At 47.1% G+C, this 23,423-nt stretch overlaps 1 protein-coding gene across 1 annotated transcript in view; it reads right to left on the bottom strand.

The window, feature by feature from the left end:
- Nucleotides 1-991: 991 nt before the first annotated feature.
- Nucleotides 992-23,423, bottom strand: part of POLR3A (RNA polymerase III subunit A) — a gene marked incomplete at its 3' end in the record, with an annotated part of 47,942 nt that continues 25,510 nt past the window's right edge. Inside the window, exons 17-31 of the mRNA XM_082854093.1 lie at nt 19,711-19,822; nt 18,599-18,717; nt 16,915-17,052; nt 14,923-15,093; nt 13,891-14,004; nt 9,244-9,330; nt 9,075-9,157; nt 8,034-8,204; nt 6,828-6,921; nt 6,541-6,633; nt 5,732-5,896; nt 5,065-5,229; nt 4,757-4,888; nt 3,012-3,144; nt 992-1,140 (exon numbers count right to left, since the gene is read on the bottom strand). Coding sequence (XP_082710219.1) covers nt 992-1,140; nt 3,012-3,144; nt 4,757-4,888; nt 5,065-5,229; nt 5,732-5,896; nt 6,541-6,633; nt 6,828-6,921; nt 8,034-8,204; nt 9,075-9,157; nt 9,244-9,330; nt 13,891-14,004; nt 14,923-15,093; nt 16,915-17,052; nt 18,599-18,717; nt 19,711-19,822 — 1,926 coding nt within the window. The remainder of the gene's footprint in view (nt 1,141-3,011; nt 3,145-4,756; nt 4,889-5,064; nt 5,230-5,731; nt 5,897-6,540; nt 6,634-6,827; nt 6,922-8,033; nt 8,205-9,074; nt 9,158-9,243; nt 9,331-13,890; nt 14,005-14,922; nt 15,094-16,914; nt 17,053-18,598; nt 18,718-19,710; nt 19,823-23,423) is intronic.

The raw sequence follows: 23,423 nt of genomic DNA, 5'->3' as shown, positions 1-23,423 counted from the left end.
CTGGGAGGACCCGCTCCCGCCACTCCCCTGGGACACTTTCTAGGCCCCCAGCTCTGCAACTGAGCTGCGTGCTCTTCGGCCGCAGGTGGCAGGGCACACATGCAGTTTCCGCAGGAGGGTGTGGATGCTGCCCAGGTGGTGTGTGGGTCTGGACCAGCCTCACTCTTCATCTCTGTGTACACGACAGCGCCTACCTCAGCAGGCCCTGCACTCCAGCGAGGCGTCTCCAGGCCATGAAGGATGGGTTTGCCTCTCGTCATGAGGTTGAGCCCCAACTATGGGGGTCGGAAGTAGACAAAAAGAGGGTAGCTGGGAGGTCTGCAGAAGATGTTTCAGAGCAGCGTGGCCTCATGACAGTTTCAGCTCAGTTACAAATCCTACACAGTCCCATTTGCTTAACCAGTTTTTCCAGTGACGCTTCAAAGCTGGCTTTCTTGGTTTCTATAGCTTCTTGGTTTCAAAAGGAAAACCAAAATAACGATAAAAATTCCAAATTCTTCAAAGTGGACAAATAAATAATAGTAACAATATTTACATTAGGATGTCACACTTGGAGATTGCAGCATGACTGGGGAACGGAAGAACTGAGAATGTGCCCTGGCCCTGGGGCTTAGACCTGGCTCCCGGTCGGGGTGGGACACCTCTCTGAGTGGACAGAGGGACAGGTGAGGTGGGAACGAGCAAAGATTCTGGGCTGGGGGATCCTCAAGTCCAGGGAGGTGGAGTGGGCAGGAGGTGCTGAGCTGTCCTTAGATTAATTAGGTTTCAAACAAACAGACAAATCCCGGTTCTCCCCAGCAAGCACTGTGCTGTGGTCTGGGTCACTGGGTGAGTTGCTCCTAGGGTGCCGGGGCTTCTCTGACTGCCAGCACGGTGGGGATGGCAGGGCCTCGGTCCTGGGGAGCACAAGGCTCACGAGTCAGCTGCCGGCCTCCAGCCCCTTCCCAGACGACAAGGAGCCGAGGTCAGGAACGATCCCCTCTTCCCTGGACTATGTGACAAGGGGGATGTGGAATTCGTTTGTGTCGAAGATCAGGGGCCTCCTGGGAGGGCTTGGGTCCCTGTCAGCCTTGTGGAGCAGCTTGAAGAGCCCGGTGCCAATGTTCATGGGGATCCCCATGATGATGCATTCAGACACCCCTGAAACCAACCAGAAAGGATGTTAGAGGGCTTCTCGACACATGGGTAGGTTTTCAGGACAGAGAGACTACAGACTTGGGAGTCAGAAACTGGGCTTGGAGTCCCAGCCCCACTACACATCGACGGATTGAATCCGGGCTGCTCGCTTCACGCCTCATCTATAGACGCTGAAGGCGTGGCATGGCGCTCCTGGACGGGTTGGGGGAATTCCAGCGAAGGGCAGTGCCCGCTCACAGCCCCACTGCTGGCACAGAGGTCTCTCCATCTGAGCCAAAGGCACCGTGTGGGCCTCACCTTCATGAGCGCTACACTCAGACAGCAAGGATATACTGAATGACGCTCAGGAAAGCCCAAGTTTGCCACCCAGCACTTCCTTAACTTAGGGCCCAGGAGACAAGCAAATGGGATCATAGGAAGCAGATGCCAGTCCCCCTGGAGACAGCAGCAGAGACTTGTTCCCTGTGCCCAGGGGTCAGGGTGGCTTAACAGAACCCCAGCCTCGGAGTCCACAGCCTGAATAAGAGACACTCAGAAGGCAGGGCCCTCGTAGAGTGACAGGAGGAAGGTGACAGTGCAGATTCTCCGAGCTCCTTTTCAGATTTTTAAGATCTAAATGTTGGGCTCTGCGTCAGGCTTCTGGTTTTACAATAAGCAAGTGTGTACCTGCTATGTTCTGGGCTTTGTGCTATCAGGGCACCAGAGAGGTCAACAACCAAACTAAAAACCAACACGTAGTAAGGGCCAACACTGAGCTACAACATTTAAAGGATCAGGAGATTTCAAAGTTGGGGTAGGGTGACCACGCTAGGTGCCCAGAGGGGTCAGTGGTGGAGAAGGGGCGGCAGGCGGGGCCACAGCAGGGCAGCAGCAAAGACCAGGCCCAGCGTCCTGGTGGTAGAGCTGGGGAGCTGGGTCTTAGCCCTGCTGTCAAGCAGACTCGCTCTTATTTTGCCTTGGCCTTGCCCTTCTCCGGCCCCAATCTCTGCTCCCTTTTCTTTCCTTTTACCTTTCATTATCTTAAAGAATTATGTAATTTCTCTTTCTCTCTATTTGCAACCTGTGACCCTTGGGAAAGAAAGAGTTAATCTCAGGAGCAAACAATAGGCGTATACCGACTGGGGCCCCACCTGACCAGCCTCTTGGGTGGCCAATCCACACAAGGAGGTGAGAGGGGAAATGGCCACTAGGAAGCAGAGCTCTGGCGGCGGGGACGAAGGTCAGGCCTGGCATCGCTGTTGGAGCCCCAGGCCCTCACAAACTCCCACCTCAGGCCACAGGGTCTTGCTGCGGCACAAGAAAGGCTAGAGCAAAGTGGGCACTCCGAGTGGGCAGGGGTCTGCTGTCACAGCCGCCCCTCGGGCTCCCTCTCCCCCAGGCCTGTCAGAGAGGCGCTGTGTGGTGGGAGAGGAGGCTAGTGCAGGGCAAGACGCTCACCACAAGCGAGTCAGTTCCCTCGGTCTTCTCACCGAGAAAGGGTTCGATACCTGCGCCTCACTGATGTGCCGAGACGCCATACAAGGTGCCCGGCGCAGGCGTGCTGGCTGCCTCGCTCAGGAAGTCAGGACAGCGGGCGCCTGGCGCAGGATCGGAGCGCCGACTGTAATTCTGAGGACTAGAAAATCCCTACATGCCCAGCGGTGACCCTTTCCCTGTACTGACAGAGAAGCCTTCTACAAATGTGAGGGATGCAGGCTGCCACAGTCAGGCTCTGGAGATAAAAGATAGGTCAGTCCCAATTCCATGATCTGTGACTTTATTCTTAGGTGAAAGCTCTGCCTGCTCAGTTTCTCCACCTCCTGAGAAGCCCCGGCCACGGTCTAAGCTGCATCCACAAAGGCCTCTGGGGAGGCTGCTACGAACACCAAACCTACCACACACGGAGTCCTTCTGCCCGAAGTAGGCGGCGTCAAAGAGGTGGTCGGCGGTCTTCTCAAAGGAGGCCAGCATCAGCACGCTCTCCTTCATCTTGGCCAGGCCAAACCTAGTAATGCCCAGGACTTCACCCTGCGCCACGGGAGAGAGAGCCAGAGTGGTACTCGTGCCACTTACAAAACGCATGCCCCGCCTTCCCTCAACAGAAGCAGCAAAAATCAGCAGGGCCGCAAGTCACAGTCTCAGGTTTAAACAGGATCCTAACAGCTGTGTGTCCCACCTGCGTCCCTCTGAGGCCATCAGCCACTGACCACACAGATCCCTACACTCACAGCCGGGTGCCACTGGAGCAAAGAATTAAGAACTGAGAAGTCAAGAGTGGATATATGTGTATGTATAACTGACTCACTTTGCTGTACAGCAGAAACTAACACAACACTGTAAATCAACTATACTCCAATAAAAATTAATTAATAAAAGAACTGAAAAGTAGGGAATTCCCTGGCGGTCCAGTGGTTAGGACTCTGCGCTTTCACTGCTGAGGGTCTGGGTTCAATCCCTGGTTGGGGAACTAAGATCCTGCAAGCTGCATGGCACGGTCAAAAAAAAAAAAATCTCTGAAAAGTAAAATTAAGAATCTAACTTTTAAAAGTTAGAGTATTTCTGCGCTTCCCTGGTGGCGCAGTGGTTGAGAGTTCGCCTGCCGACGCAGGGGACACGGGTTAGTGCCCTGGTCCGGGAAGATCCCACATGCCGCAGAGCGGCTAGGCCCATGAGCCATGGCCACTGAGCCTGCACGTCCAGAGCCTGTGCTCCGCAACAGGAGAGGCCACAACAGTGTACCGCAAAAAAAAAAAAAAAAAAAAAAAAAAAGTTAGAGTACTTCTGAAGATGTTTCTTATGGTTCAAAGAACTCAAAACTCAAATAATTTAAAAGTCTCAAGGTAGAAAAAGAGTTATGTAAATTTAGATGCTTTCATTTAAAGGTATGTTATGCCATCATTAAAAAAGTGTATTTATAAAACTATGTAACAACATGGAAAACATTTATAACGTTAGAAAAAAGTCAGAATAAAAATGACATGCTCGGGACCTCCCTGGTGGTGCAGTGGTTAAGAATCCGCTTGCCAATGTAGGGGACATGGGTTCAAGCCCTGGTCCGGGAAGATCCCACATGCCGCGGAGCAACTAAGCCCGTGAGCCACAACTACTGAGCCCATGTGCCACAACTACTGAAGCCTGCACGCCTAGAGCCTGTGCTCCGCAACAAGAGAAGCCACCGCAATGAGAAGTCCGCGCACCACAACGAAGAGTAGCCCCCGCTCGCCGCAACTAGAGAAAGCTGCGCGCAGCAACGAAGACCCAGCATGACCAAAAATACCAACCTCAGTTCCCCCCTCAGGTTATGTTAACTTGTTCTTTAATCTGGAAATGGCTACAGAAGAAGTGTGATGAATGGGTTTAACAGGGAATAAACCTCAGTTTGCCATGGAATCCTTGGGCTTTTGGCAATGGCTAGTTTTCTTTTAGGATAAAATTTCTAAAAAGGACAAAAACCATGCTCTGTCTCTTGCCATGAGGTTGAAATTTTCACGCTGGAGTTCTACCAGTACACCCAAACCTGACCACTGTACTTCTGTCTTGGGGTAACGGCGGTCATCACAGTTGGGCACGCTATGTGTCCTACAAGCTTTGTGCTCCCGAAACTGGGTTTGCGACGCCTGGCTGCCAGGCCCCCACGAACCTTGTAGGTCATGAGGTCGGAGAGCAGCATCACATGCCGCCGGTCGATGCTCATGCCATGGTTGACCATCGTGTACTGGATTTCGTTGATGATAGTCGTCCGGGCAGCTTCGATGCCCAGGGTTTTCTCCACCTGCGGAGGGCTAGGATGAGCAGAGGCAGCCATGCCCTCCTCTACCCTGCAGCTCCCGGCACCCCGTGCCCTTCCCCAGAGATGGGAGTGCAGACCAAGAGCAAACGACAGGGTCGGAGGAGCATGCCAGGAGGGAGACGGGACGACTGCAAGGTGCCCCTGGCCGTAAGCAGTACCTCATACGTGTTGTTAGAGGTAGTTCGGGTGCCCTTCACACCGTGGGTGGCCATGACTGCCCGCAGGTTATCACCCTCCACCAGGAGCTTGTACTTCTCCTTTCCGCTCTGCTCGTCGATGTGGATGACAGCTCGGGACACCTCCGGGATGCCCTGCACCACCACCTGGACTCACAGACAGATAAGGCTCCAGACCCCGCAGTGCCTGCGGCCCCACCCACCCAGGAGCCTGGGAAACCACAGTGGCTGTGAGAACTGGGAACGTCATGGCCTGGGTTTGTGACCTTGATCACCTCATTTTCAGTGGTGATTGCCAGCAACGTGCCAAACTTGGGAGTGCCTGTGTGCTGCTCTAGTGGTTGGGGGGAAGCAGAAGCTCAGGGGACCATGCCCCCTTCCACCACCAGTTTTATGAAAGAACAAAGAGAAACCGAACAGGCAGAGTTGGTGAGGCAGTGCTAAGAAGGAAACCGGAACCTGCCTGACTCCTTAGGGGTGTAGCAAAGAAACGAAGAAACAGGGCGCCACCCTCAGTCTCAGCAGTGACAGCGCCCTTGTGGCTTCCTGACACCTGACTCTTCAGGTTAGAGGTAAGCGCGGTCCCTCCCTTTATGCATCTCCAGGTATTAGGCCAGACGCGGTCCTGGAGAGGTGACCTGTGTCTCACCTTGGGGAGATCCTCTTTCAGAAACTGCAGCACGTAGTACATGGAGCTCTTGCTGTTCTCTCGGGGGGTGACACACACCACAGCCTCACCATGCACGGCCACGTCGCCAGGCTTCACGCGGAGCTTGGACATGCAGATGGAATACCTCACCGTCTCAGCGTTCACCTACGAGGGACCGCACGCCCAGGACATTACTAGCAGGGTTTGGAGGCTGTGGTTCCAGTGTGTCTTGGTCTTTTTACATCGTTGCCCCTCTAAGCCTTTTCAGTCATTTTTACCCCATCTCTCTCCACACCACGATATTTTAATACTGGAGATATACTGTGTATTTATGTACCGTAATGTATACCTCTGCCTTATTCGTTAAAGAGTAGATCCCCACCCCCCAACCCTTTTTTTGCCATTGCTACCTGTACATAAACACCAACGATAATTAAGCCAGGTCAATCCACTCATCCAAAAACATCTCCTGAGCCAGCAAGGTACTGTGCTGGGGGCCCACAGGTGAGTAAGACACAGCTGGCACTACAGTCCTTCCAGATGCTGTAATGCTGTTATCACAGCAAATGGGTATTACAGCCTGCACAAAACCTCCACTAATTTCCTGTGTGTCCCTGGGTGGCAATGTCTGTGCTGGGGTCAGGCGTAGAGAGAAAACATGAAGGTACAACAGACTCACAGAACAGACACTGAGTGAAAGCCTCTGCAGGGTTTCCTGTGCCTTGCATAGCTCTTGACCTAGTTTATCAGCGCCTATCTTGGGGCTAAAAGAGGATGACTTCCTCCACGCATTTAATTACGTGACTCACTTCCAGCCTCAGAAGTCTGATCCGTTCCAGGGAGAGCTTGACGAGAATAAAGCAATCGTCAGGAAGAAACACTTCTTCAATATACTCTGAAATCTGTGGTGTCAAAAGATCAGAATGTTCATCAGTCACTTTCCCTTCCCTCAGAGCATACAAGGCTCACTCTGTTTTTTTAAGGATACAGAGCAGTGTGGACACACTGACTAGTAAATCCACTACAAGTGGTTCTTACGCTTACTGGCGACGCTGCTGGTTTAGTTTTCTTATTATTAAGAGGGATTTCTTCTTACCTCTCCCAAGAGGGTTTTCTCAATTCTCCCTTTCACGAGGCGAGCGTAATCTGCATCGTCGTCCTTGTCCAGCTGTGCTGTGATGATTGGAGTGCTATGGGAAGTAAGGGCAAATGATGACAGCACAAGGGGTGAGGCTGTTTGAAGAATACCGCTTTGTTAAGCCCGGGTACCACTTGCAGTTGTAATGTTAGCAGCAACCGCAATTTACTGAGCGTTTACTGGAGTCAGGCACGCCACTGAGGGCTTCACATACACGTGCTCATGAGGCAGCCCAATCGATCAGTCACTGAGTGACTTTCAGAACATTCTTCCTGGCCAAGTGAACCTACCTTTCCCTCTTTGGTCCTAATGAGTAGTTATTACAGTTCTGTTCCCTGAGTAAACTGACCCTTCGTGTACTGCAGCTTCCTCCACTTCCACTGCCACCCCTACAATCTCCTCTTCAGGACACCTCCACCTCCTCCAACCACCAGCTAGGAGCTTCCATCCTCGCTGTCCTGGACGGCATCCCCCGAACGCACATTCCTGGGAGATCTGACCAATGCAGAGGAGGCAGGCAGAACTCCTACTACCCTGGACGTCTACAGGTGCTGTTCTAGAACCAAGTACAGCTTTCTTTCATTTAATGTTATACTGTCATTTCGTTAGACTTGGATCAGAGGTGAAACGTGATTTTGTCACTGAATGCACTATAAGGTATTTCGATCTTTCCTAGTCTCACATCACCCACAAATCCTACCATGAAATCACCAGGGCGGGGGTGTGGGCGGACAGGGAGTGTGTCACAGAATATGACCATAGCTCAAGTGGTAGACACGTTAGTCAGGCCTAGTGAGGCTGGGAATAATGACATCAAAAGGATGAAATCTACACTGACACATCGTTCCAAGTTTTCCAGGCATTTTTTTTAGGTTTCTCTCTTTCATGTGACGTGTGGCCATAAAGAACCATTGCATCAATTTTGACTCTATTCAGTTTAGACTTATTTTTTTCCAGTTTGGGTTTTTTAAAAGGCAAGATATGATTAACACAAGCACGTCTCACTCCAGAGTTTGAGAAACTGCCCGCTAGCATCTCTCTCTTTCTCTCTCTCTCTCTCTCTCACACACACACACACACACACACACACACCCAAGAGAAACACTGTTTCTCAAGGATCATGACAGGTGAGTGTGAGAACAAGAGGGACATGGATGTGGGCACCTGATGGCCTTGGAAGCGTTGATGATCTCTTTGATGCGGGGCACACCCAGGGTGATGTTCATGGAGGCCACGCCCGCGAAGTGGAAAGTCTTCAGGGTCATCTGGGTGCCCGGCTCGCCAATGCTCTGGGCACAGAGTGCGCCCACGGCAGAACCTGGCTCCATCTGTGCCCTGAAAGGACAAGGTAGGGATGAAAAGTCCAGTAAAATTGCTAAGGAGACGGGGATGAAATGCACAGCGTGGGAAATCCAGACAATAATGATGTAATATCTTTGTATGGTGGCAGATGGTAACTAGGCTTACCGTGGTGATCCTTTTGCAATATATAGAAATATCGAATCGCTATGTTGTGCACCTGGAACTTGCACAGTGTTGTAGATCAACTACACTTCAATTAAAAAGACAAAACCAGGGAATTCCCTGGCAGTCCAGTGGTTAGGACTCCAAACTTTCACTGCCAGGGCCCGGGTGGGCCCAGGTTCAATCCCTGGTTGGGGAACTGGAAGTAAGATCCTGCAAGCCTCACGATGCAAGGGGGGGGGGTAAAAAAAAAGGGGCCAAAAAAGACAAAACCAAAAACTGCTGGGGAGGCAACAGAAAAAATACAGATGCCATCAGGGCCAGGAAGGAATTGGCAAGGACCCAGGCTAGGCTTGTGACAGAGGAAGAACCTGGCACAAATCAGTTACAGGTGCAGATGAGGGGACACGATGCTCGGAGGGGTCCGATGATGACAGTGAATACTGTGTGGCTACCGGTGGTCAGCGTGGGATGACTGGAGAAGATCTAAGAGCTCTGCTGACAAATGGTACCGCAGGTGGACAGAGCAGCGGGCAATTGCCAAACACATCGGTAGTTTCTCTGTGGGGAGAGGGCAGTCGGAAATTTCTCTGCCGTTATTTCCACATCTTGGAGCACCCAGCCTGTCTACCCACTGACAAGTAAGCGGTGTGGGAGCAGGATTTTGTTTCCTGGGGAAACAGGAAGCATACAAGAGACCCACGTGACCGCCTGGCAGTCTAAGACAGTTAGCATCCTTACCTCATGTACTTGTCCCTACACGTCTCCAGAAACTTTTCTATTTGGGTGGGGGTGATCCGGTCCAACTGGTACAGCACCCGGGGCTGGAAGGAAAAAATCCAAGTATGAGTCAGGGCTGGCAGCAATGGAAAATACCTCTATGTCCTGACACATCTGGGAGGGCCGTTACCTCTGTTGTGCCGTTATCGTTGATGCCATATTTATCTCGGGTTTTCTTGATCTTCTCAGAAACCTCCTTAACGAATTTTTTTATCTCCTGAAAGATTACACAACAAACATCAGATACATATTTCTCAGCAATTTGGATTACATGATTTGTTTTGTAAACTTCAGTAACGTGACGAGTCCGTCCTATTTTAGTGGCAGCTAAACATGACACTGTAAAGGGTACGAAATGGATACAGGTTCTATTACAAAATGTTTTTCCAAGGAACACGACACACCATCCACACCCCGGACACATCGTTCATTGGTTTAGTGTTTCTAAGGCCTTTTTACTCTGATGATGCTTCATATGGATACAGTGAAGGCAGGATAGCCCTTCCCACTTGCCACCTTCTCGTCTCTCCCCTGGCACACCCTGCTGCCCACATTCACGCAGCCCAGAGTAAGTACAATTGAACCACTTGTACTTTTAGTCTCTAGACTGATAACTTCTTGAGGTTTCTTCTGCAGTTGTTCTGGTCAATTTAAATACTACGAAGTATGGTTTTGTAGACACTATGTACATTTCAAACACTTGCCTTCATTTCAAAGGAAACACTCCCAAGTCCCAGCTTTGTCTCTGACCCCCAGCTCTGCACTGGTCCCCCATCATGCTCCCTTCCCCCACACAGTCAGAACTTTGTAAGTCTCCAGGAAACCACTCTCAAAGCTGGAAATGAAACATTGGCATATCTGCTGTTCCCATTGTATTTAAGAACAGCACGCTACACCCCGGGACGATGACAGAATGGAGCAAGAAAAAGGTGAGAAGTACATCATGTGGAAGATCCATAGGGTGCGGAGAGACGACAGGCCTAAGTTTTCTGGAAACTGCTCTAAGGGGAAAACCCATCTGCTTCACAATTTCTAGTGTGTCTGTGACATAAAGCCAGCCTCAAGGTCACTCCTAGAACCAGGAGCAGCTAGCATCTCCTCTCGGGGAGTTCTCACGGAGGGTATGGTATGCTTTAATGAACCACACGCATCCACGTCCTGCTGCCAGGGGGTCAGTACGGTGGGACTGACTCTTAGAGCACTTCTCGGGTGAGCTAATGGCACACCCCGTGCAGTAGCAGCGTCCTTCTGAGGCTGCTCGTCAGCTGCTCTGGTTCGATCCAGGGGCATGTTTGAGAATGTGGGAAAGGGTGGACAGACCGCACTTCCCCTCAGCAGCCCTCCAGGGACTATAATTCCCCTCAATGGTTCTGGACAGATTGTGAGGGCGCTCTGGCCAACTACAGGCAGCCAGCTGCTCCCGCGGCAGGCTGAGGGCGGATCCACACACCCGGAGGGACCAGCAGGCGGGCCTGAGGACTGGATGCAGCTGTAGTGGCTGCAAAGCCTCACGAGGTCTTGATTCTCGATTCCAAGGCCGCCTGAGGGGCCCCAGGAAGACCAGCACGCCTGCCCAGAGTCTGCTCAATCTGTATCACATAGTTGAAAACATCACAAGTTTTGTCTGAAACAAATGTTTCAAAAAGCAGACTGAACAGAAGCCCACTTTTGCAAAAATAAAATCCTCTAATGCAGGGGTCCCCGACCCTTGGGCCACGTACCGCTACCAGTCCCCGGCCTGTTAGGAACCAGGCCGCACAGCAGGAGGTGAGCGGCGGGCGGGCAGGCGAGCGAGCGAAGCTTCATCTGCCGCTCCCCATGGCTCGCATTACTGCCTGAACCTCCCCACCCCCGTCCATGGAAAAACTGTCTTCCACGAAACTGCTCCCTGGTGCTGAAAAGGTTGGGGACTGCTGCCATAAGGCACCTACACAGAGCTTAACACTTAACTAGCCAGGTTTTATCCTAACACTGCAAAAATAAATCTCTTTAGCCTCCCCTAGACCAACGAGCAATTTCTAGTTACTATCTTTTCTGAAAGCAAACCACTAAAACTTCTGAGGTCCACATGGTCCATGTCCACAAGCTCTTCTTAGTCAGCTGCTGCCCAGCCTGGCAAGCTCTCCCTGTGGGGCGGCAGGGCACTGGTCGCATTGCTCTAGAGCAGAGGCCACTCAGGCTGAATAAGGTCAGGGGCTTGGTCAAGACAAGAGGCCCCTCTGCAAAGTCAAATGCCTTCTCCACAGTCTGCTCTCAGGGCAGGGGTTTTCTGCAATGTCATCTTTGCCCACTGGGCATTTCAGTCTGTCTCCTAGGAGCCCAGGTGATCAGGGGGCTACGTGGGTGGAATCCACCACATCTTGGCTGCCCCTTGCTCATGAACACAGGTTTCCCATGACTGTCCTTGTTGGTCAGCTCTCCTCATTGACAAAGCGTGGAACTACGTGGAGGGTTACCATGCCGCTCAGCCATCATTCTAGGCAGAAAAGACTTTAATTTAAGAAAGGACTTTTACTAATTTACAAGAACTTGAAAATTCTCAAGAGACTCTTTAAAGAGAAACTCTCCAGGCTTACTTATTAATTACAGGCTTGAGGCCACGTTTTCAGATACAGTTAGTTATTACAAACCACAGGTGGAAATTAGAGCTGGAGAGGGCAGTGGGACAGTCTCTCCTGGTGTGGCTCTGCCTAAAACTGTGAATCTTCAAAAGCGATAATACCCACTTCCACTTAATTTTTCCCCTGTATTATTCAGTATTAGAACCTCCTTTAAATGGGTGATATCCTCCCTGAGCCTACGTTGTATCCTTTAGGGCGAACTTCTGAAAGCCCTCTTGAACCAGATGTTGCCATTCAATTGCCAGGTGTTCAAGGCACAGGCTAACCAGATGTTGCCGTTCGAATGCCAGAGCCCAAGGCCAAGCAGACCAGGGGGTTTTCATCTGAGAAACTCCACACACGTGAGCAGTCAAGAGCACACACCTCAAACCATTCCCCAGCTCAGGTGCTGGAAAGGACAGTTTTCAGCTGCCACCCACGTGGACATGCTTCTGGTGGCTTTGCTGAAAGGAATGACTTCCCTTACACAAGAGTTAGGGCAGATATTCTGGAAGTTAGGTTAAAAGGAAAAAAGCTCACTTTTTGGAAATGAAAACTGAAATAAGCTACTAAGAATTCAGCTGGACCAACCCATGCATACTAAGGGAACTCAGAACACGGCAGCTGGCAGGCAGTTAATCACACAACTGACCAGCAGCTAACTCTCACACTCAGTCCACAGTGCGTCTGTGAGCACAGTTGTCGGCCTCTGGCAGGGCCAGGGCTCAGCGCCACCCAGGAGCTGCCTCTGTCTCCTCGGCTCTGACACGGGCCATGGCCGGACAACTCAGCAGCTCAGAAAAATCTGCTCTGGCCAGTGGATTTCGGACCCTCTTGGCAAATCTGAGCCCGGATTGTGAGCCACTGGAGGGTGAGGACATGTTCAATCACCTCTGTGTCCCTGTGATCTGTGGGGCGTACAGCACAAGGGGACGGCTGATCAAGTGCTCATTGAACCCACAAGTGCTGCTGGTCAGGGGGTTACCGTCAAACCACGTCTAAGACAAGAAAAGACCAGTCCAAGGTGATGAACAGGGAAGCCCTGTTTGCCAGAACCGGGACAGAAATCTGTGGTCCCCGGGCCTGGCAGACAGCTGGGGTGCAGCAGAACTACTCCTCCACGCTCGGCAGCCACAGCACGTAAGCACGTTACCTCGTTATATTTCTCATAGCCTGTCTCAGTTAAGGTCTTCAAGGAGAAACAGAAACATAAAAAAGTAAATGTAATCGTGAAGAAAAATCAAATCACACTTCTCATTTGTTACTTAAGAAAAAAAAAAAAAGAAAAGGAAAAGCTGTGAAGAAACAAAACCAAAACAAAGGCACTCAGCCTAGCCAGACTCTTAATTTTGAATATATTAAGATTTGGAAGAGTCTCTTTTCCACCTTTTCACATCTTGTCATATTAAAGAACGGAGTGAAGCGCTTTTAACTAAAACATTCTTATTTACGTTTTTTACTATTTTTATTTTTGATATACTTCAAGGGATACATTTGTGCTATATTTGAATCACCAATCAGTACACAAAGGGAACCAGGTACGGATTCCTGTATCCTTTTGCTTTTTGTTTTGGCCACGCTGCTTTTCATCATAACCATGATTATAAACAGGAAGGAGCAGGTCAGTGAAATAAAAATGAACTGAAAAAACCTTAAGAGGATGTCAAGGTAACAGGTCCCTGGAAGAAAATGGAAGAGGCTGACTCTGCATTTATAACCCATTACAGTAAGAAAAAAAAAAAACAATTTAAAATGATAATGGTATTAAGTAAATGCTATGACATCATCTATTGTATAAGACACAATAAATGGCATTAAAACAATGCTACTACTATTACAAATGATTGGGATTCAGAACAACTGAGGAAGGAGATGGCCCACAGGATGAAAAAGTGGGTTGTAGGGGGTTGACAGGGACAGGGTTAAAAAAAAATCAGTTCTCTAACTAAAGCGCTTTTCTTCTACCAGGGAAACACTTGTGCAAAAGACAAACTAAGAAAGACATGAGATAAATTCTTTATGTTGACTGCTGAGACTCTGCCTGGGCCAGTCTTAAATTTTTTAACAAGAAACACTCTTACATAAACACCCTCCCAGCTTATAAACTGCACTGCTGGCACTTGGTGAACAATTCCTTGGTGACAGCAGAGCCGGGTGCATGGCCCCACGGAGCTCACCTGCAGGAAGCTGTCCTGGCAGCAGAGAAACTCATTCTTCTTCGTGATGGACTCAGCGGTCAGGAGCAGCTCATTCTTACTGAGAGCAGGCTCGCTCTGGCATGGGAAGACGGCCTTGGGTATCAAAAGGAAATAAGAGTGATGTGGGGGGCAGTATTGGAGGAAGGGATTTACAAGAGACAAAACAACCTCACTCAGAGTGAGCTTTTAGCAACCTGTGATGTTTTTTCTCTTTCAAAACAAATTGTAGACTCTACCTTTAATATGAAGGTGAAAACGGGATAAACTGATACTCCATCTTATACGAAGGTCTGTGGGCTATTCAGTGGGTTTCATGCCGTTTCTCCCCAACCTTCACCCCACCCCAGATTTGCACTAAAATCAGAAATTGTTGTTTTTTAAAAAGAGCCCAAAATTTCAAGAGTGAAAATATTCCCCCACCTCCAAGCTCATGGGGTTTCCCCTAAAATTTTAATGGTTGCACATCACCCTAATGGACGGAGCAGTCTGTATTATTTTTTGACCTGTCCTCCACTGATGGTCTGTGTCTGCTATAAACAATTCTGGAAGAACATTCTTGGCACATTTAGATCATTTTTGTAGGGCAAATTCCTATAAGTGGAATTTAAATGTTGGTCAAAGGCACCCACATTTAAATTCAGATCAGTGTTGTCCAGCTCTCTCTCAAAAAGATTGTTCTAAATTATACCCCCAGTTAAAGTGTGTGAAATGTGCCTGCTTCTCCACACCCATGGCTTTAACACCGTCTCTATTACACTGTACTAGATACAGACAAGAAGACAAAGCCCTCTTCTATTGGCATTTGATTACTACCAATAACTAGACTTTGAAATTGAGAAACTCTTTTTCCTTTAATACTTGGGGGAAATTATGCAAAGGAACACAAACAGAAAAATATTAACTCAGTGGTGGAGTAGATAGGACAGCATTATCTGTGTGCTATGCCAAAGGGCACCTCCATTCTACAGAAGTGGCCTTGAAAACACTGACAGGTATGATGCTAAATCTTACTTTGATGTTGTCCAGAACTCTTTTAAACTCCAAGGGTTCATCCTTTCCCTCCATGGCTGCAGGATCTAAGCCATCTCCCCCGTAAATGAACTGGATGATGTCGCCTGTAGAGCTTCGCACTGTCAGATCATACTGTGAGCAAAGATCTTCCAGGGACTTTACGAGCCTCCTCTAAAGGAAAAGGAGGAGAGGAGACAAAAGCTCAGCTGCTGTGAGAAGACTAGTCACGCATAGAGAGGTGGAGATTTGCAACTCTGAGTTTCAAGGTTACCAGCGCTTTAATCACATAAAAACATTTTATTAGAAATCCCTTAAGAAGAGTCCCCTGACTGTAAGAACAGGCCCACAAGGGCCTCATTAGCCTGTGCAGTGGGATTTAGAATATGCTCCAGCCTCCAGGACTTCAGTGTTTTAGAATACATGCAATTTAAACCCCATCACCCCCGAAGGACTCTGCAAACACTGTTTTCCTAGGCTGCTTCGCCTTCCCTCTCTGTCTCCCTAAGGTATAAATTAATGCAATTGCTTTGCATTTCTGAACACAACTTAATCCAGGACCCCTGTGGACTTCAATATGAATTACAGAGGATCAGGTGCAGGCCACCTTCTGGGACAGAGGGGGAAGAAGAGAGAACAGGAATGGCATTGCTTTTGAACCAGCAGGCAGCAGTGATTTCTCAAGTCTGCTTAGGGAGAAGAACCTCCCACCAGCAGAACACTCCAGCCAGCAATGTGATGGGGGCTCAGGGAGTTAAAAAGAAAGAAATCTTGCTCCAGGCAACTTCAAAACAAAAATCCCTCACGCCACAACTAATTTGTTCTAGGCTAACACATTGCTCTGGGAAAGCCATACTCTCCACTTCAAAAAAGGTAAAGACAAAAAATAAAGTCAACAGACATTTGGGCAAGAGTGGTCAAAGCATTTCACAGGCTGTTAGGTTTCTGACAAAAGCAGCACACGCCAAAGCTAAAGGGCAATTTCCCATCAAAAGATGATTGAAAGGGAAGCAGTTATCAGTGATGCTACAGGAGGTCCAGACGAGGTTATGGAAATAGGTGTGTACTGACTCGGGTCCATCTCGCCCTCATCAGCCTTGTGTGCTCTGGCTCACTCATTCGCATCTCTGGTTTATCAGTCCTGGTTTCCCAGTATGCAAAGGGCCGTGCTTCTCAATCCACGGTGGGGAGAAAAGGGACACAAAGCCACAGCAGTTCATGGCCTAGCAACTTGGATTGTTCATTTCATCATGTGTTGTAAGTACATAAATACATCAAAAAATTAAGAACAAACAAACATAGATTATGGAGTACAGAGCAGAAATGAGAATTAGACACTGGAGAGAAATCCTTTCCTTGTGGTCTTATGGAAGAACAAGGTAGGATGTGTTTTCACTCCTCTGCCATCAGGGGTACTTCTGCGGCAGTCTGAGAAGCACAGGCAGAGAGGAGTGTCTAGCTCAGCCCTGTCCCCGGAGACTACTATCTTACACCTGTACATACAGTGGAGAAAAAGCCAGCCCTCCAAGTGTGTCCAAGCCCTCCTGTGGGCACTGGAATAGGTTCTTGGAGTCCCTTGGAGTGATATTAATAATGGGTTATATAAATAGTTGCACAGTGAGAAGCACAGCCCTCTCAATTTGTAATCACGAGGTAGGTACTGTCACCCCACCTCCGTGTATTAGGAATCAGAGGCTCAGTGAGGTTCGATGACGTGCCCTGGGATGCACTTGGGTCCAAGCTCTCCTCAAGCAATGCTTTGGTACATGTGGTTCCGGCCTGGTCTTCATCATTCGAAGGACATTGTGTGATTTGGAACATACTACCTTTGTATGTTGTTTATTTCTAGGGTACCATACATCTCTCAATTTTTCCTTTTAAATACCAAGACTGGATAAATTAGAGCTCAGGTACAGAATAAGCAAACACTCGGCAGTCAAGATCTGCAGACCCCATCCTGCTTCACTGCTAATGGCCTACATTTCTTCAGGTTACCTGCATGTATCCTGTTTCAGCTGTCTTCACGGCTGTGTCAACCAGACCTTCCCGGCCAGCCATCGTGTGGAAGAAAAACTCGGTTGGTGTCAAACCTGAATAAAAGCTGTTAGCCACAAAGCCTTTGGCAGCTGGGAGCTAAAGAGAGGTAGGAAAAAAAGAAAAATCTAACAAAAAAGTTCAAGGCCCACAATTCCAAAGCCCATTCCAATCAGAAAATGCCTCAACTTCAGGTTAGAAATACCCAGCCAATGCACTCTCATGTTTTATGTCCTTTCCTAAAGGAGAAACAATTTAGCCCAGACCATCCTTACCAGAGACAAGGAGGGTGAGGCCCCAGCCAGGGTTGGTGCTGGTGCCACTGGCAGCCAGGTGGCTCGTGAGAGAGAAACCAAAGCTTGGGCTGCTACCCCTAGACCAGGGAGGCAGTTACCAACCTCGGCTCAGAGGGCAACCTGCTGACTGTGACAGCTTGCGCCTCCCCTGGAAAACAACTTCTCCCAAGACACCCTTCCTGTGGGCCAGACCCGTCCACCTCCAAAACATAACCGTGTGCTGCTAATGTTTATGGGGATTCATTTTGGGGCTGCTGAAAATATTCTAAAATTAGACTGTGATGATGATCATACAACTCTGTGAACATACTAAGATGCTGAACTCTACACTTTAAATGGGTGAATATTATGATAAATGAAATGTATCTCCAAAAAAAAAACCTGTAAAAGAAACACACATATATAAAACACCATATGAAATGCCAAATGGCCTTTGATCTGGATAGGTCTGTGTTCCTTGGAGGACAACTCAGATGAACAGGCTAACCTCCTGCTTCCCTATTTCATTTAAGGGGCAGCTGGCATTTCTAGGCAGGCACCATCTACTCCGAAGGCTAGCACTGGGTATCCCTGGTATTTCTTCCTAATTGGTCAGGCTTTGACTATGAGCCAGATGAGCATAGTCAGGTACCACTCCAGTGACCAGCTGGTTGCCTGACCCCTAGTGACTTCTGATCTTGGGCAGAGAACCTGAGTTGTTCCTGAGGCCGCCCGATACAGAGAGTATCTGTCCATTCTCAGTACAGTAGTCCTATCTCCCCAGGAGGGGCTGGACAGAAATCCTACAGTTCCACCGGGCAGGTACAGCTGGGGCATCTCTGCTTCAGTGCGAATAACAGCTGACTCCATCCAGAATTTACTAAGTGACCAAATCTGCGCTAAGTTGTGCTCTGCTGACGCTAGTGTCTAGACCACGAGGGCCAATGGAACCCAGAAGTCATTTACAAGCAGAGTTTAAGAATTCCAGAGAGGAAAACCTGGAATTTCCTGGTCGTTTTACGTGTTCACTGTTTAAAAATCCTTATACTTTTATGTAAGTGCCCCCCAAGTGAGCATACAGATTGAATGCACATGTATGATAACTACACATTTTGAACACTTAAGGTAAGTTGGATGGGAATCTGAAATCCACCCTCTTGGTCCAAACTCAAGTTATACAGCTCTGAGTTTAACAAGGCTCCTTCTACAGGACTCAAGTTTGGGTTGCAGAGGGAATAACCCCGAGTGGCCGCAACCCTTATACACCAGCTCCAGGAGCCCCTTGGTTGGCAGCCCCAGAGCTTCTGTGACTCTCTTCTGCACTGCTGAAGGTTGTCCTTCAAAGTTCTGCCTCATCCGCTACTGCTTACCTTTGAGTGTTTTTCAAAGTGAGGCAAGGACCTGTTTTCAAAGCCATCTGGCACTCGAGAGCCACTGATGGCTTGCTGTCCCACACAGGCAATCATCTGTGATATGTTAATGAAGGAACCTGGGGAAGCAGGTCAGGAATGTAACATTCATTTACCAAAATGACATTAAATGAAGCGCAAGCAGATCTGTGGGATAAAACAGGAATACGTGGCACAGCCCCCTATCCTCAACAAGTTCATAGTCTAGGGACAGTAAAAGTCAGAACTAGAGCAACACAGGGTAGAGCTATCAGTAACACAAGAAAAGCCGAGCAGGGCTAGAGCTGCTCAGGGGCGAATGAGCACTTTGGGGCTGGAGGAAAGACTTTCAGGGGAGTCTCCCAGAAGGCAGCGGCAACCAGCTGGACATCTGGAGGACATTATGACTTAGACATAGAAGACGTGGGGGAGGAATTCCAAAGTGGGTGGGAGAGTGGGAAGCAGAGACACAGGATAGGAGTGTGGGGTATGTACCAGGAGCAGGGAGTAGGAGAATATGGGGTGAAAGGCAGCAAGGTGAAAGAGACTGGACTTTATTCTGTCAAAAATTTACAGAAACAGGAAAAGCAGGAGGTTCTGAATTTGAGTGCAGTATCATGAAACCTAATGCTTTCAGGTTATGGCTACCTATGACATTTAAGTGTTTTTAATTATCATCAAACATATTATTTTAAAAATCCGCAGGTTTTCTTTCTTTTCTTTAAAAAATAACGTCAAGTTTACTCAAAGCACCCTCAAACTCAGAAACCCACACACATGACCAATGTTTCTCCAAAGGAGTTGGACTTCTAAAAATGCAAATAATTAAGTCTCTTTCTCTATGTATTATTTAAAAAACTTCAGGCCTTTATAAACAGAAGGTCTGAAGTTTGTTTTTTTTGAAGCACAGCTTATGGGATCTTAGTTCCCTGACCAGGGATTGAACCTGGGCCCTGGCAGTGAAAGCCTAGAGTCCTAACCACTGGACCGCCAGGGAATTGCCAGGCCTGAAGTTCTGACTCGCATTTCCTAGAACACAACCAGCCAGCCAACATGCAGCGCAGTGACAGCAGCGGCCGGAGGGGGGCACTCACCTTTAGAGCCGCACAGAGCCATGGTGAGGGGGCTGTTGCTCTTATCCAGCTCCCGGAGGCAGGCGCTGCCTGCGTGGTCGCGGATCACAGACAGCTCCTTCAGGATCAAAGCCTGGCAGGAGAAAGGGAGATGTGTGGTGGCTCTGTGATTACCGAAGTTCAATGAGACGTTTAAGGAAATGTGAAGAATTTCAGCAAGATGTCAGATATCCAGCAGATAAAAGGTTTCAGAGCCTTAGAAGACCAAGATGCCCTGTCTCTATAGACTGACATCTTCCACAGGCTGCCATAATCGGTATGTAAGGAAAAAACAATCCTTGGGAAATTCTTTAAACGGCCAATAAAGTACAATGTGCTTGCTTGGCTTTGGGTACAGTACCCTATACGGCAATGTATCCATATATAAGTTACTGTACATACTCATGCATGCGTATACTGTGTCTAAACAAGTATAGTATCTTATACTTTATAACAAATTATGTAATATGTAGTAAAAGAGAATTGCTTGTGCTATTTGTAAAATTTGTCTCTCTGCTAAGAACACACCTGAATTACCACCAGTTAAGTATGTTGTGGGGTGACTCTATAGGAATATTCTAGTCCATGAGCTCACCCAGATTGTCATCTCTCAACTCACAACTTACAATGCTGAAGCAGTTAGGAGTCATGCTTCCATTAAAAATGAGTACAGCTGAGGCCTCAGGTAATTTTCTATGTGAGAAACACCCATTTCTCTCTCTGTTTTTCTTTAAGAGTTAGTGAGATTAAGAATGAGCTAAATGCCATCCACCAGAGGGCAGACAGCAGAAGCAAGAACTACAATCCTGCAGCCTGTGGAACAAAAACGACTTTCACAGAAAGACAGACAAAATGAAAAGGCAGAGGACTATGTACCAAATGAAGGAACAAGATAAAACCCCAGAAAAACAACTAAATGAAGTGGAGGTGGGCAACCTATCAGAAAAAGAATTCAGACTAATGATAGTGAAGATGATCCAGGACCTCGGAAAAAGAATGGAGGCAAAGAATGAAAAGATGCAAGAAATGTTTAACAAAGACCTAGAAGAATTAAAGAACAAACAAACAGAGATAAACAATACAATAACTGAAATCAAAAATAAACTAGAAGGAATCAATAGCAGAATAACTGAGGCAGAAGAATGAATAAATGAAATGAAAGACAAAATGGTAGAAATAATTGCCAAGGAGCAGAGTAAAGAATGAAAAGAAATGAAGACAGCCTAAGAGACCTCTGGGACAACATTAAATGCACCAACATTCACATTATAGGGGTCGCAGAAGGAGAAGAGAGAAAGAAAGGACCCAAGAAAATATTTGAAGAGATTACAGTTGAAAACTTCCCTAACATGGGAAAGGAAATAGCCATCCAAGTCCAGGAAGCGCAGAGACTCCCATACAGGATAAACCCAAGGAGAAACACGCTGAGACACATAGTAATCAAACTGACAAAAATTAAAGACAAAGAAAAATTATTGAAAGCAACAAGGGAAAAGTGACAAATATACAAGGGAACTCCCATAAGGTTAACAGCTGATTTCTCAGCAGAAACTCTACAAGCCGGAAGGGAGTGGCACGATATACTTAAAGTGATGAAAGGGAAGAACCTACAACCAAGATTATTCTACCCGGCAAGGATCTCATTCAGATTCAACTGAGAAATCAAAAGCTTTACAGACAAGCAAAAGCTAAGAGAATTCAGCACCACCAACCAGCTCTACAACAAATGCTAAAGGAACTTCTCTAAGTGAGAAACACAAGAGAAGAAAAGGACCTACAAAAACAAACCCAAAACAATTAAGAAAACGGTAACAGGAACATACATATTGATAATTACCTTAAATGTGAATGGACTAAATGCTCCAAGCAAAAGACACAGGCTCACTGAATGGACACAAAAACTCGCTGAAAGTGAGGGGATGGAAAAAGATATTCCATGCAAATGGAAATCAAAAGAAAGCTGGAGTAGCAATACTCATATCAGATAAAGCAGACTTTAAAATGAAGAATGTTATAAGAGACAAGGAAGGACACTACAATAATGATCAAGGGATCAATCAAAAAAGAAGATATAACAATTATAAATATATACGCACCCAACAGAGGAGCACCTCAATACATAAGGCAAATGCTAACAGCTATAAAATAGGAAATTGACAGTAACACAATAATAGTGGGGGACTTTAACACCTCACTTGCACCAATGGACAGAAAACTAAGGAAACACAAGCTTTAAATGATACAAGAGACCAGACAGATTTAATTGATATTTATAGGACATTCCATCTGAAAACAGCAGAATACACTTTCTTCTCAAGTGCACACAGAACATTCTCCAGGATAGATCACATCTTGGGTCACAAATCAAGCCTCGGCAAGTTTAAGAAAACTGAAATCATATCAAGCATCTTTTCTGTCCACAACGCTATGAGATTAGAAATAAATTACAGGGAAAAAAACATAAAAAACACAAACACATGGAGGCTAAACAATACGCTACTAAATGACCAAGAGATCACTGAAAAAATCAAAGAGGAATTCAAAAAACACCTAGAGACAAATGACAAGGAAAACACAACCCAAAACCTATGGGATGCAGCAAAAGCGGTTCTAAGAGGGAAGTTTATAGCAATACAATCCTACCTCAAGAAACAAGAATCTCAAAAAAACAATCTAACCTTACACCTAAAGGAAATAGAGAAAGAAGAACAAACAAAACCCAAAGTTAGCAGAAGGAAAAGAATCATAAAGATCAGAGCAGAAATAAATGAAATAGAAACAAAGAAAACAATAGCAAAGATCAGTAAAACTAAAAGCTGGTTCTTTGAGAAGATAAACAAAATTGATAAACCTTTAGCCAGACTCATCAAGAAAAAGAGGGAGAGGACTCAAATCAATAAAATTAGAAATGAAAAAGGAGAAGTTACAACAGACACCACAGAAATACAAAGCATCCTAAAAGACTACTACAAGCAACTCTATGCCAATAAAATGGACAACCTGGAAGAAACGGACAAATTCTTAGAAAGGTATAACCTTCCAAGACTGAACCAGGAAGAAATCGAAAATATGAACAGACCAATCACAAGTAATGAAATTGAAACTGTGATTAAAAATCTTCCAACAAGCAAAAGTCCAGGACCAGACGGCTTCACAGGTGAATTCTATCAAACATTTAGAGAAGAGCTAACACCCATCCTTCTCAAACTCTTCCAAAGAATTGCAGAGGAAGGAACACTCCCAAACTCATTCTATGAGGCCACCATCACCCTGATACCAAAACCAGACAAAGATACTACAAAAAAAGAAAATTACAGACCAATATCACTGATGAATATAGATGCAAAAATCCTCAACAAAATACTAGCAAACAGTATCCAACAACACATTAAAAGGATCATACACCACGATCAGGTGGGATTTACCCCAGGGATGCAAGGATTCTTCAATATACACAAATCAATCAATGTGATACACCATATTAACAAATTGAAGGATAAAAACCATATGATCATATCAATAGATGCAGAAAAAGCTTTTGACAAAATTCAAAACCCATTTATGATAAAAACTCTCCAGGACATAGAGGAAACCTACCTTAACATAATAAAGGCCATGTGTGACAAACACACAGCAGACATCATTCTCAATGGCGAAAAACTGAAAGCATTTCCTCTAAGATCAGGAACAAGAGA

This window comes from Leucopleurus acutus (assembly GCF_964270905.1).
Source record: "Leucopleurus acutus genome assembly, chromosome: 14".
Taxonomy (NCBI): Eukaryota; Metazoa; Chordata; class Mammalia; order Artiodactyla; family Delphinidae; genus Leucopleurus; species Leucopleurus acutus.
This window is presented reverse-complemented; position numbering and strand designations above follow the sequence as displayed.